We start from the raw sequence: 15,449 nt of genomic DNA, 5'->3' as shown, positions 1-15,449 counted from the left end.
ACAACGCCCGAAGCTCTGTATTTACTTTTTGGTAAGCGGAGGGGGACACCTCATATGGCGTATTTTGAAACACATACAAAAGACGTGGGAGCGCCATCATTTTGAACATTGCCGCATGTCCCATCATTGTCAGGAGAAGCGCGTGCCAAAGCTTTGTCTGTTACAAGTCTGTCAAGCTGTGCACACATGTTTTGTTGTTGGAATTCTTGGTGATCTCGTGTTATAAAGATTCAGAGATATTTAAAGCAACTTTCTTGCACAAGCACTACACATTGGGAAGTCAGAGTGGGGATTCCTCCGGCTTGGGGATATAGCAGTGACTTATCCCAATTGATTTGGTAACCAGAGTAGTCTCCAAATATACAGAAAATATGAAGGATGCGGTCCATGGAGGGTCTGTTTCCTCACATACAACAGAATAACATCTGCGTACAGGGATATACGATCCTGCCACTCTTCCCCTATTGGTATCCCCCAGATTATGGGGTCTTACCCTACCCATGCTGCAAGTGGCTCCAGAGCCAAAACAAATAAGATTAGGGATAACTGGGAGCCTTGTCTGGTACCTCTGTGCAGAGCTAATGCCCGTGACCCAGTAGAATTGACCTGCACCCTGGCTAATGGTTGTACATATTAAAGTCTAACCCATCCAATAAACTTGGGACCCATGCCAAACTTTTCCAAAACCCCAAAGAGGTAGCTCCACTCCACGCTGTCAAGTGAAATTCTGACATCGAGGGAAAGTAGAGCCGCCTGCCTTAGGGCACTTCTCAGTTGTATGAAGGATTCCAAATAACCTACTGAGGTTTAGCCTGGTGCTTCGGTGGGGCATAAATCCAGATTGATCTGGATGGATCAGGGTGGTGGTAACACCGGCCAGCCGTGTGAATAAAAGCTTGGCAAGCACCTTAATCTCAAAAATGAGCAATGAGATATACCGATATGACATGTATTGTTGGCCGACTTGCACGGTTTTGGGATTGTCGTTCTCTGCCGTCCTCTGGTCTGGTGGGTGTATGCCCTCAGTCATCGCCTGACCAAACATATTCAGTAAATGCTCTGCCGTCACGTCCGACATGGCTTTGTATATTTCTACCAACAGTCCATTTGGTCCTGTTGCTTTCCCGAATTGGAGGTCACGGGTTGCTGCTCTGATTTCATCAGCTGTCACGTCACCCTCTAATCGCTCCCTATCCTCCTCCCGAGAGTCGCGGCCGCAAAATATCGCGCAAAAAGTCTCTGCAGTCGTCCTCTGCATGTTGCGAGCAAGAGGCATATATCCCCTAATAATATTTAGCGAACGCTTCCGCCATTGCTGCCCCTGTTTCACATCTGTCCCCTGCCTCATTTCGTAGCCCTGGAACTCCGCTTCCTCTTGTATGTCTTTTGTCAAGCCAGGCCAGCAGCTTGTTGGCCTTATCCCCATTGTCATATAATCTATACTGTGTGGCCCGAGCTTGAACCCTGGCACTATCTTCCACTAAATCCCTCTGCTCTTTTTGCTGCACCCTTAGAAATTGTCTATCTTTTATTACTTGGGTACCAGTCCCCACTGCTTGGGATTCCAGCCTTCTAATTTTTTCTTCAATGGTGAGGCTTTTAAGGACTTTTTCCTCTTTCCTAATGACTCCTATCTTTGCCTGTGCTCGACCTCTTAATTCCATTTTTAAGGCTTCCCAAAGGACCACTTGCAAGTCAACCGTTCCAGTGTTATCCTCATAGAACTGCTCTGCCCCTTCACGCATGTCGTCTCGAAAATCCTCCTCTCTGGAAAAACCATGGATCTATCCTCTGCGGCAGTGTACGGTCCCTCCCCGGGCCTGACAACTTTGTTTCCTTTCCACTGGGAAGTGGTCAGATATCCCCCGCGCCGAAATTGCTGTAACCCTAAATTCCCCTAGCCTCTGACCTTGCGTAATGATGTAGTCTATCCTTGAGAGGCTTCCAGAGGACGCCGACAGATGTGTATATTGCTTAGCATTTGGGTGCTGGTACGTCCAGATATCCCCCAGACCCATTGCCTCGAGAAATCCCTCAGCTGACCCCCCCCCTTTCTAACTGTGCCCGTCCCCCCGGGACCCCTGCCAACCACGTCCAGCGCCGGTGATAGGATATTCATGTCACCCCGAGGACCAATCTACCCTGCGGCAACTGTAGTAGTAGATGTCCCAATGCTTCGAGCATAGCCGCCTGGAGCCCTGGAGAAGAATGCACTGAGCAGAGGTTGATTTTCTTCCCAAATCCCACTGACTACCACATACCTTCCCAAGGCGTCTGCCCATAACTTAATTTGGATGAAGGGAAATGTGCGCCTGTTTAGGATTCCCACCCCCCCTAGAGCCAGATGTGTAGCCTGCATGCGCTATTAGTGTGTACCCAAACCTTTGCAGAAGTTGCCTTTAGGATGTGTTTCCTGCAAAAGGACCACCTCAGGCGCATGTCGTTTAACAAACTGTAGCACCCTCGTCCTTTTAAATTTGCCATGAGGGCCATTCACATTCCAGGACCAAACCTTTACCGCTGATTGGGTCTGTGCGATCTTCGCCATTTAAAGGTTTAGGTTCTGTCTGCCTCCCTTATTCTTGATAAAGTTGCTTCGATTGTAGACTTGTGCTCGCACCCTTTACCCAGCTCTATGATGTAGTATTGAGTAACTTGTTCAACCCCCAACTCCCACCCCCTCCCCTGCTACCCTGCTTTTAGGTTTATGGAAGCCCCAACTCTCCAGCCCACATAGCGCCTTTTGCACTGTAACTATCACATCAAATCTAAGTATAAAATTGGGGGGAGCCTGATCCAACAGACCTGCGTTCAACGCACCCTTCTCTTACCCCCTCCCGTCCAAGCCCCTTTTCCTAGCTGATCACGTCTATTAATGTCCATTTAGATAGTCTTTACCGGGATTTCCGGTTAGCTCATTCTCAGTTCTCTGTACTTCTACTCTCCTTCCTGGGCCTTGATAAAAAGATGGCTCAAATTTAGTCTTACCTCTATTGTGTTCGCACCACTCATTACCCTTTGGCTGCATTGGAAGCGGTGGGGCTAGCCAGCACCAGTTAGGGAGACCACTGATCCCGCCCCTCCCCAGTCTTCGCACCTACCCTGCAAGCTCCACCTTCGTAGCTTGAATCTTTGCCTTGCCTACTGCCAACTGTGTGCCATCCCTCCAGCCAGTCTTGGGCTTCTTCTCGTGTAGTAAAGTGCCACATTTTTCCCTCAGCAATCATCTGCAATCGCGGTGGAAAGAGCATCATGTATTTTACATTTCTGGCACGCAGTTCCCTCTTGACTGGTTCCGTTGCACTTGGAGAGTGAAGTTGGGGAAAAATCTGATCACAGTATTTTCGTAGGGTAAGTCCCTTGTTGCTCTGGCCACCTGCAATATTAAATCTCTATCTCGGTGATTGAATATTCTAGCGATAATTGTCCGGGGCGGAGCTCCCGGCTTTGGAGGTGGTATTGGGGCCCTGTGTGCTCATTCAATGGAGAAAAACTTAGACAAGCGCACTGGATGCAGTTTATTGACGATAAGATCCTCCAGAAACAGGTCTACTCTTGGTACCTCTGCATCTTCGGGTAACCCCACAACGCGTATATTGTTCCTACGCACTCTCCCTTCCTGATACTCCAGGCGCGGTGTGAAGTGTGACGACCGTTGAGTTAGGGTAAGGCCTTGCTGTTCAAGGAGTCTTATTATGGCCTGAAACTGGGCAATATTTCTTTCGTCCGTGCTCCCCTTTTTGGATAACTTGGAGAGATCCTCTCTGATCAGAGTGACCTCTGTGGACACAGTCAATTTTCGGCTCTAGGGTTCCCTTGACATCCTGAATTACTGCCATTATCGCTGTCAGGGAGGGTTCTTCTGTTCCCCTTTCTACTTCTATGTTCAATGCGGATGTGTTGAATGCGTATTTATCCATCTTATTGGATTGCACAGGGCCAGGGCCTTTGGCTTACCCATAGTTCCTGTGGCGATTGCTCGGATTGCGCTCCCACCTAAGGCTTTAGTGAGAGGGCCCTCTCCTCACCACCTCCGTTCTGGCTCTGGTTGCCAAGGGTCCATCAGCTCCTCAGAGGATCAGCTCCCAGTCCCAGCTCCCTTGTTTTGGCACACACCGATCCTCCTCTGACCTTCCCTCTAGATGATTGTTCATATGGTGTCTTGTTTAGTTCCCTCCATACGCCCCAAGTTCATCAGACCACCGTTAATGCAAGTCCCTGCTGGGATGAGATACACTATGCAGGAGGCCACAGACCTGCCACCTTTCCTCCGCTTTTGATCCACCTCACGATGGGAAGGCCACCCCAGCTCCTAAGCAGCTCCCAATTGCTTCAAGTATCGTTGGGGATAGTTGAGGCAAGCGGCTCCCTACTGCCTTAAGTTTGTCTGATTCTATAGACCTCCTTGAATCAGCCAATGAGAAAGTTAGACAATCAACTTCGGGAATCCTTTGAGCCATAGCATCTAAGTTATCACCTGGGTATGTAAGATCTAAGACTTTATCAGAGTAGAACTCTGAAAAGTGCTTCACCTTAATAGACCGTGGCACAAAATCAGTTTGGCTACTAGCACCCAGAGAACCACAGGCTATCTGCCAGAACGAAGTTTCATTTCTGTTTGGACTGCTACTAGGAGTCCTGTCAGTTGGCTTTCTCCCAGCATCTTTTTTGTATTCAAGATATGCTTATAAGTTAGCCTAGCTTCTCTTACAGTGACTCAATTTAATTGAGATTGGATTTGGCAGGATGATACTCTGTTGTACTGTGGAGTAATTTTATGTGTAATATTAGAGGCTCACCTGGTAGGCCTAATGAGGAGATCTTTTAGGGAAGAAAAAAGTTTCTTAAGCATATCTAACACATTACATTCTTGCTAGATGGATCTTCTAACGGGGCCAAGATGGTCAAAAATACATAGTATAGATTTTAATCAATAATACAGAATTACTTGATATACTTGGCCATTTTATACCTCTTTTATTGTTTGTCAGAAGGGGTAGAGCTTGGGGGCCCATTCTTAGGGTAGTCTGATCTTCTTCAAAACCTCCAGCAGAGAGTGTTAGTTTCAGAGCATTACGGTCACTATCCCATCTCTATCAAATTTAAACCTTCCATTGCAGGCCCTAAGCCCATATGTCAAAGTTGAAGATGCTAGCTGTAATGCAGCTGGGTGCCAGTTTTTGATTGGCTCAGCGTTTTAGATAGACTTTCTTGAGGTCTTCTCTTCCCATTGAGTTATGCTTGTAATACAGTCGAGAGGTCATAAGTAGTATTAAAGTCTCCAGCTAAAATTATGAGAAGAGGTTTCTTGCAACAAAATATATAATCTTCAAAAATAGTTAAGGTCAGAACTCTTTGTTTTTAGTTACTGAGCAACTGTGAACGTTAAAGATGTTAATTCAAAGCTCTTTGGAGGACCTAATATTCATCCTCCAAATATCAGAGGAAGAGATGTCTAATTTTTTAATACTACAGTGAAGTGAAATTGTTACTCAAATATTCAAACCACCAGAGTGCCTGCCATTAGTGAAAGGTGTAGCGTCAATCTAGTAAGAGATGTACCCTACTTTATGAACTGGGGACGTAGCCCAATATTCCTGAATTAAAGCAATATGGAATATGCCTTTGAAATTATTCCATGCAGGGTCAGTCATTTTGCTGCATGTTCCAGCAGTATTTAATGATAGAATGCGGATATTCGAATCAAATTCTCATTAAGAGTCCTCATTAAGAAAAAGTATGATACAGCTGATGGGGTTTTTAGAGTACTCAGTGAGGAAAGCGCTCTGCCTAGTGTGGACGTTCAGTGTTAGATGATGGTTAATATTGGCGTGGTGCGTAAGAGCGAACGGAAAGACCCCTTAACCGCTCAACAGAAAATCTGAAACAGACTTTCACAGCAATAAAAACAGCAAAGCTCTCGCACACAACAAGCACGGTATATCAATGATAGTTATGTAACAGTTCAATGTTATAAACATATAGCCAATGAATTGACAGCTGCAATATCTTATGTATGATCCAAAAGAAGGGTAGTTTAATGAGTCCACAACCTGCCGACACGTGTTTCGTCTTGTGGGAACAACTCACAACGACTCTTCAGGGCTTGTGGCACGACCTGCACTAGTTTAGGTCTAGGCGAAATATTCTCAAGTAATCAGAATCCTTAATCCAAGTGACACTGGTTTGATTGTCTGTCTATGTAGTCAAGTTGTCGTAAAATACTATATATTTCTCTCATGGTATTCATGAGCACATTGGGTCAACGAGTGCTATTTATTCACACTTAATATGTGTATATATTAAGCACGTCGCCAGGAGGGGATCCACAATCCTGTTCAAGGTCCTGTGGGTATGGCTGGACTCGTGGAAGTATCAATTTAGTGGCATCCCTCCTCCTTTGTTTCCCGGTCGCCGTTTTCCAGTAACGGTCATTGATATACCGTGCTTGTTGTGTGCGGGAGCTTTGCTGTTATTATTTTTAAGAAAGAGTATGTATTAGGATACGGATTAGAAAGAAGCATTTGTGCAAGTGTTTGTAATACAAGCAATCCGAGATAAATGCAGTCAATCTAAATCTTTTAGTGGGCTGCTAAAATGAGACTCGGGAACTGGTAACCTTTTTGACACCGTTAGACGACCTTCATCAAAGTGCGCTGTAGAAGATTGTGAGTAGTCAGGTGGGAAGTTAGATTGAGGATGGGACGAAAGAGACCTTTTTTTGCACGTCTGAATATCCCACAACAGAAAGGGCTGGGGAAAGGTCCTGTAGAAATGTATTAATGAATATTGTATTTGAACTGGATGGTCGAGTCTGAAGCTGCAATAGATCTAACATCCAGGTTCAGAAAACTTGTCAGTCAAGTTTTTGTGGATAAATTCTAATCTGGTGTAATCTAAAGAGTTAGAGCTTCGCGTTATACGTTGGTCTTAAGGAATGATCGATGGATAAGAGATAGACAACCCTAATCCAGTGGACGACCTTATTGATCAGGGAATCTGTGCTCTCTCGAGCCTTTTCTCTAAGTTTGGGGACATTAACTTAATAGAGTGAAACCAAACCGTTCCTCATTTGCAAAGTGGGATTATGGAGGGGAGCAGTATATTGACTAGCATTCTTTATTTATATGGGTTAATGTCCCAGTTGGGTCTCACATCAGGGAGAGGGGTTGAAGGGTGCCTATTCACTGGCCATTCCCCATTGGGAGCTCTGGAGCTCTATTCGATGTCGTTGCCATTGGGAGCTCTGGGCATGTATTAATGGCTTCCATCCCAGTTGTCCTATTATGGAATTGGTTAATAGGTGGCTGAGGCTCAATGAATGGTAGAGCAAGGTTTGGATGTCTGCTGGTTAAAGGCACGTGTGGGACATCTGTCATAGTGGACTGCCCACTTGGGGTCTCGAAGCACATTGGCACACCCCAGAGGGAGGACCCCTTAATAAAAGGTCCTGGACCTTCTGGGACAATTGTACGACTACAGATTTGAGCTGGTGGCATAAAGAATGTTTTTTTTCCACAAAGGGCATATCTTTAAAGACAGATTCTTGGGTAGAGAGAGAATCTGTAGGAGTTTGGGAATTCGCGGTCTGTGGCCACATGATTATCCAACATAGTGAAGCTGTTACTACAAAGAAAAACATGTTTTAATATTTGATTTTTCATGTGGGTATTTGAAGTATTGGCAGGGAGAGGTTTATCGGGTTTCAGCTTGGGGTTTGGGACGAAGGTGTGAGTGGAATGGGCTGATAAGGTGAAGTGCATTTTAAGATTGTGTAAAAAAGGGAGTTATCTGTTATGCAGCCGTAATGCCCTTCTGGGTCTTGCCATCAAAAATAAATGATTCAACCTCTTTGATAAGAGTATCAGTCTCCTTAATAGTACAATTTTCAGATGCATGTCTCTATGGTTTATTAAGCTTATGTGATCCAGAGGGGACCTCCTGCCTTTCTCTACCCCATAAGTACTGTAGACAAGAGCTTCAGGATAAATGACAGCTATATACAAGCGCAGCCAGTACTTTAAAATCCGAGTAATCAAAAATAACATGAAATTAGGAAATAATTAGGTAGACTCGCACGTACCAGGGGTCCAAAAATTAAGGGTCCAAAAGCAGAAAAAAATACTGAAGGTTTTTATGGTTCAGACCCTGCTTTCTCACATTAGGAAAAGTAAAATCATAGTATTTGAGAAATGGTAAAAGCTGGCAGTGTACAATAAAGTCCACAACATCTGATTTTCGAAGGCGTGAGATAGGATGAACGTTAGTACGTGCAAATGGTTAATTTTTATTTCATTAATAGTAGCAGAGTAATAGCTGGTTCAGAAGAGAACTGTCATATGCCAGTGGAAGGATAGTAGTGAAAGAAAATTGCTAAAGGAATGCATGGACTGATTTATATCCTTAGGGGTGTGCAGCGATGCTGTATGGTCTGTGCCAAAATGAATAGTAAATAGTTTCTCTAGTGGCAAGCAAAAAGAATCAAACCTATGTAAGAGCAAGAAACAAACGTTGTAAAAGGTACACGGACACAAAGAATTAAAAGAAGAAAACCCATTTAAATCAATTTCGGACTTGAAATAATGAGTAAAAAAAAGCACTCAAAAGGGATCTTAGTGATAAATAGGCCGTTTAACGAGCAGACAGGCAATTTAAGGTATGGCACACAGATTCTGTGACCGAGTACAAATGGATAACACAGTTTCCTTCTAGCCCTTTATATTTAGAAGATAGGCTACACAGCGGAATCAATTGAGAATGATGTTTGGTTAGTTCTATACCTACTTGAAATAACAATCACACAGACGAGGCTTCCCAGCCTGCCTGCAAAGGATGTGTCAATTCCAAAATATACAGTGGAATCCAGTCCGTATCATGGTTACTTTAGATCGGTAGCGTCTTTTCTATATTCTAAGCTATTCATGCCCTCTTTGGTTAGGAGTGTTTTTATAAGGCCTACGAACTAGATCATCCAGGATTTCAAAAAGATGTAACTTTGATCATATTAAAACTGTTTTGCTTTCCTTAGAAGGTATTTAAAATGAGTTTACATACTTTGTCTTTCGACTATTTTTGATGCTGATTAACAGAATACATAAAACAGTAAATATCTTCAATATTGATAAAGGGACTTTTGGTTGTATAGTTTCAGTCAGAAGTTTGTACTCTCTGATACAGCTTTTTGAAAGTTAAAGTCGGTTCCATACACAGCTATCTCTTACAATGTTACATTGTGTTGTCAAGTAACATTTATATAAAATGCCATCAGCTTTTAGCCAAGGGTCATTATAAATGTAGATCTCTTGTTTGAGAAGAAAGGAAAATTAATTATCTTCTGTAGTCACATGCAACTCATCCAACCACCTATTTCTGGTTTGGTCTTGGCAGATGTTCTAGACATGATTTTCTTTAAGACACAATTATGGTTTTATTTGTGTTTCAGAAACATGGCAAACTGACAGGTTGTACTGGATGCAGGGCGCAGTGCAAATTTTTTGATATGACTCAGTGCATTGGAGCCAATGGGCATATGGAGCCTTATTGTTCGACGACCTGCATGAACAACCACAAGACAAAAACGGGAAAACCTGGTACGTTTAACTGGTGCAGTATACAAAGTAAATTTACAGCGTTATTGTGTTGCTACTCTGGCCATTTATTGAAACTTTTAATCTAATCCTCCACAAAGCAAAAAAATGTAAGAATTATAGCATCCATAAACATGTCAACTGTAATTTAAAAAAAAACAATTAATAGCTTGTGGGCACATCCTTGCAAAACTTAAATGGCTTGCATACTTCTCAGTTTCTACCCATTGGGGTAGATAGTGAAGGACGGGGGTGTGGGTAAAGATTTGCAGCGAGTATGCCCATGAGCCTGAAAAACAAAGACTGAGTACTACCAGTGGCAAGGGTTGCTATGGTAAGCACTTTCTGTTCTTTTGTAAAGTTTTAACTGTACCATAGTAGCTAGTTTGTTCTCAGAGTATGGCTAATATACATATTTGAGCATACCATATAATGATAGTTTATGAATTCCTGTAATCTCTGAAAATGTTTACGGTGGTTAATCAGTTTTTTTTTTCTTTTGCGTTTTTTTTAGGTTTGGGAATAAATTGTCACTTTTGTAAACGAAACTCTTTACCTCAATTTCAAGCCACAATGCCTGATGGAAAAGTCTACAATTTTTGTAGCTCCAGTTGCGTAACTAAATTTCAGGTTTGCTTTTTTGTCACACAATTTTCTTTTGTGTTTATATTATGACTTTTCATAATTTGTTTAGGGTAATGACGGTAAATTATTTGAGGATAGTGGAATGTTTGTTATGCAGTTGTATTTTTTCTAATATTCTCTGCAGTTGATATATATCCAGAATCCAGCAATGCCAGGATAACAATCCACCCCAGAGAATACACTAGTACAGTGTTGAACAAGATGCATCACGCATATATAATGTAATTGGTGCAGCAACAGGAAGGATACTGAATGGCTCAAAATCCAAAACCTGAATGTATATTCATGCAATAAAGATAACTAAGTCCAACTGCACTACACAGAAAAATTGAGTCTTTTTACATCACCACTGTTATCTCTTATGGTTTACTCCAGCCTTTTTAGGTCTCGCCCTGGAATTCGCATCCAAAGGATGCGTCCAGGGTTGGAGACTTATAGTTATCTGACTCGGGGGAATGGAGGACAGGAAACTGCCACGAGCTTCTCTTGGCTGGATTACACTGCGTGCACGCGCACACTCACGCATGCGCACATCACAGCCGCGCACATCAGTCACAGCCACACCTCCCCCTCCCTCCCCCCCGTCGCCGCACCTACACACACAGAGCAGGCTGTTCACCACATGCACACGCAGGCAGACACGACACACACACGAGCGCACACATACAGACACACACTACACCTCCCCAGCCCCCCCCTCGTGCCGCCGCCGCCCACACACGACAGTACACGCACAGACAGACAATCCCCCCCCCCCCCCCCCCGCCACGCATACACGCACGCACTCTAGCGCACAGTCCTCGCAGAGGCGTAGCTCCCTCTCCGCCCCCCCCCCCTATCCTCGCCTCTGCCCCGGTATACCGCCCCAGCAGTAGTGACCAAAGAGCGCGGGTACCTTGCAGACACCATGGGAGGTCCTCGCACCCCCAGGCCGCTCCGTTCCCAAGCCGCCGCGGACCGTGCAGCAGCTCCCTCTCTCCACCAGGCTGCTCCTCCTCTCCGTTGTTCTCCTGGTCTCTGTCCAGGCGCTCAGGAGGGCGTCACTCACAGCTGAGGCGAGCGGCGACATAGTCCACCTTTTAGCCCTGTAGGAACAAGGGAGAGGAGCTAATGGGGATTGCAGTTTTTTACCGAAGCCATACCACGTGCAGCTTTTGGAGGCGTGGCCCGAAAACACTACAATTCCCAGCAGACCTTTTCTGCGCGAGGAGTTCGGATGGGTGATGTTTTTACCATTATCGCTGAGTCATTAAGCCCAAAGTGAGGAAATGTACAAGCAATACAATAGGTTTATTTTTCTAGTTTAGTGTCCCCTTCTCTTCTCGTTTTCCTAGTTTATTCTGGTTTCATTTTGTTGGCGTTGTCTTTTGATACCAAAGCTACATTTGAGTATGAATACGTGGGAGACACATCTTTTCACCCTACCTCCATTTTCTCACTATGCATACATACATAGAACAGTTACTATGAATATCAACAGCGATTCTTTCACGCCCTGGGCTGCAAGCCTTGCTATCACTGGCCTAGATAACGTACAGACTGCAGTCGCTCACTTTGAACAGGTCACCACCGAGGCCTTGAATAAACTGGCCCCTGTACAACCTCGGCGCCAAGCTAGAAAGAGACCATCTGCCCCCTGGTTCTCCGACTCCCTTAGGCTCCTTAGGCAAGAAGTGAGGAGAAAGGAGAGGCTTTGGAATGCTAGTTGGGACCTCAAGAACAAGGAAGCTCATAAACTCCTTATTAAAAAATACAAAGCTGAAATTGCGCAGGCCAAACAAGAATACTTTGTTACCGTGACCACCTCGCTCTCCTCCCCGAAGGAGCTCTTTAAAACTGTTGATTCCTTGGTCAAACTGCAAGCCTCTGACCCTGTTATTCCTTCGCAGGATCTATGTAAATGTAAATGTAAATGTAAATGTATTGGCATTTATATAGCGCACTACTTACCCGTAGGGTCCCAAGGCGCTTCGACCGCTGCGAAACCCTTCCTGGCTTCCCTGAGAGATGGTCCCTTAATGGGTATCTCCAGGGTGAGACCAGGCATCCCCGGCGGTCTGGTGGGGCCGTTAGTGAAGATGAGGCAAGCTAATGCCCAGAGTTGCCGAGTGTGATCGCTGATCAGAGTGGGCACCGAGGCGAGAGAATTATCGAGTCCGCTGACCCTGGTCCAGAAACCTGCCGCACCGGGAATCGAACCCTGGTCCCGGGCCGTCCTCTGCTCTCGGGTCTGCCGCCTCTGACCTCCTTTTTCCACACTAAAATCCAGGATATCCACCTGGCCCTCGAGGAACAAAGAGCTGGTCTCAGTGCATCTACATCCGGGGTAGAGATGAGTTTGATCACCACAGAAATCTCCCCATCAAGCACCCTGGACTCTTTTCCCCCCGCTGGTCTTGCAAGATCTTGAGCTATTGCGAACTAAGACCAAGTCTGGTTCTCTCTTGGATACCTGCCCACTGAAAGTCATCAAACAGTGTAGGGAGACCCTCCTACCTCCGCTGCTAGAGGTAATGAATCTAGCCATTAGAGACGGTATCTTCCCTATAGAATGGAAGAAGGCGGTAGTAAAACCCCTGTTGAAAAAGGCCTCCCTGGATCCGGGGGTCTTAAAGAACTTCCGGCCTATCTCTCTGCTCCCTGCCCCAGCGAAGATGCTTGAGGCACATCTTAACAAGCATCTCGCTGTTTTTGTGGAAAGCTCGGGATGCCTAGACTCCTCCCAGCATGGATTTAGGAGAGAATTCAGCACCGAGTCAGACCTCACTATCGTGCTCGATAAGATCCGTACGACAGTAGATGAGGGCCAGACCTCTCTCCTGGTCCTGCTCGATCTAACTGCGGCTTTCGATACCCTCTCCCCCTCAGTACTTACATCTCGGCTGAGGGAGGTGGGGGTGAAGAACGCAGCTCTGGATCTTTTGACCTCCTTCCTCACGGGGAGGGAACAAAGAGTCAAGCTGGGGGAGTTCCTATCTCCATCCCGACCAGTGCTATGTGGGGTCCCTCAAGGGTCAGCACTTAGCCCGACCCCTTTCAATATCTATGTTACCCCACTAGCCGAATTAATAAGATCTTTCGGGATGGAGGTAGTCTCTTACGCAGACGACACTCAAATCCTCGTCTCTCTTCCCCATTCAGATGGACTAATCGCCTCCAAGTTCAGATCTTGTATGGAGGCGGTTGGTCATTGGATGATTCAGAACTCTCTAAAACTGAATGGGGAGAAGACGGAGGTGATGGTGTTTGGGGGGAAAGAAAACATCTGGTCAGCCAATTGGTGGCCTGACTCACTAGGAACATGCCCTTCCCCTACAACATCTGCCAAGAACCTCGGGGTGCTGATAGACCCTGCCCTTGACTTAGGCAGCCAGGTGAGCAGAACCGTCTCCACCTGCTGGGGTTTGATTCACACCCTACGAAGGATCAGGAAATATCTCTCCTTGCAGGCAAAAAAACAAATAGCTGTTGCACTTATTGGTTCGCGTTTGGACTACTGTAATGCACTGTATGCTGGGCTTAACAAAAGCCAGCTGCAGCGCTTACAGGTAGTCCAAAACGCCATAGCCAGATTTGTCCTGGATATTCCCAGACGCTCTTCGGCCACTGCAGCCAGGAAAACGCTGCATTGGCTGCCGATAGAACACCGAATCCGGTTCAAAGTTCTATGCATGACCTACAGAGCCATTGCCAAAAATAGCGACACAGGAATTGGGTCCATCATTTCCCACTATATCCCCGGAAGGAACTTGCGTTCCTCTGGGAAATTGCGTCTGACAGCCCCCCGTGTACGAAGAGCCAAATGGGGTGGCAGAGCCTTTTCCACCCTTGCTCCTAAGTGGTGGAATGACCTTCCCCTGGACCTGAGATCTCTCCCGTCTTTACAGAACTTCTGCACTGCTCTAAAAACTCTTCTCTTTCGGCAAGCATATATGTAAGGTTTCCTGTCTCCTTCTCTGATCATTCTCTGATCATTTTGTTTAGGCGCCTTGATACCTGCGGGTCATTGCCTTGCGCATTATAAATCGCCTTTCAATTCAATTCAATTCATGGTAGTGAAATTATGTGCCTGTAGTGAGCACATTGGGATCAGACCGAGCCTTGGAGTCCTCGGGTCGTGGAGTCAGATAAGGCAAATATTTATTTATTTATTTATAGTGCTTTTTTTTGTGTAACTCAGACCCCGTAGGCTAGAAGAACGCCTTACATAAGAGCAGCTAGATTTATAAAATGTGAAGTGACAAACTGTATAGGGTATAAAATAAAGAGCAAATTAAAAGTTGCCATAAGTGACTCTTTCTTTATTACACTGGTAGAAAATCAAGAGCAAATAATCAAATGTAGGGGTAGAAATGCATGATTAGATGTCAGCTGGTGACCAATAACTGAGACAGATAGATTTGTCTAAGAGTTGGTGCAAAACACCTTTAGCTATAGGTCTCAAGATGGCTCTGCACCAAATGCGCTTTCCTGGTTGCTTTGCATGAAACACTTCCATCCTTGTCCCCCTTCTATTTGTTTATTTATTTGATCGAATTTACTTACATATCCAGCACACCTTCACCAAAAAGGCATCTTTTTTCTAGCAATCAAAGGGGCCAAAAGATGGTGTTGAATCAGTATAATTAACATAACCGACATGTCTTTGAAAGCGATCTGTAACTCAATCTAAACGCAACCCTAAAAACACTGTTGTCCGACGGAGCCTCACCCACCCTTTAGAACGCCCACACCGTGGCGGAAAAACCGCCGCGGTTAAGGCGTTAAGCAGCGCACTCCCTTTGACTCTTAACATCCTGCTTTCCCCTCCTCATAGCCAGACATATTGTGTGTGTATTAACACATGTAATCAACCTGCACTGCAGTATCAAACATCAGGCAGACTAGACTAAACTGATAGAGTGCTGAGGATAGAAGTAACGATGACATCGTTGTAAGTCAAAATGTTAAGTCAGCAGGATCTGTAGCACGTGATATGATGTCTTAGCTAAGTAAGCAAACTGATAAAAGAGCACATCTGGTGGTGTGTTCACACGTGCAGTCTCACAGAAGAAGACTGTTATGCCTCATGAGCCACTAGTGTTCTGGGAAAATCCATGCAGTTCTTTTCTACTCCGAGTAGCAAAGAAGACCACGAAAAAGACCATAAGCATCATAACTAGTTTTTTTAAGTATCTGAACTCCATTCTAATATTCCCAAGGAAGAGAGAATAGGAG

The 15,449-nt window shown here is 45.1% G+C and overlaps 1 protein-coding gene across 1 annotated transcript in view; it reads left to right on the top strand.

Annotated features, from left to right (window-relative positions):
- LOC147663691 (zinc finger MYM-type protein 2-like) overlaps positions 1–15,449 on the top strand; it is a 578,556-nt gene that overhangs the window by 265,817 nt on the left and 297,290 nt on the right. The window contains exons 6-7 of the mRNA XM_086950262.1: positions 9,443–9,590; positions 10,102–10,217. Coding sequence (XP_086806388.1) covers positions 9,443–9,590; positions 10,102–10,217 — 264 coding nt within the window. The remainder of the gene's footprint in view (positions 1–9,442; positions 9,591–10,101; positions 10,218–15,449) is intronic.

The sequence above is a fragment of the Lissotriton vulgaris genome, unplaced genomic scaffold, assembly GCF_964263255.1.
Source record: "Lissotriton vulgaris unplaced genomic scaffold, aLisVul1.2 SCAFFOLD_1159, whole genome shotgun sequence".
Classification (NCBI taxonomy): domain Eukaryota; kingdom Metazoa; phylum Chordata; class Amphibia; order Caudata; family Salamandridae; genus Lissotriton; species Lissotriton vulgaris.
This window is presented reverse-complemented; position numbering and strand designations above follow the sequence as displayed.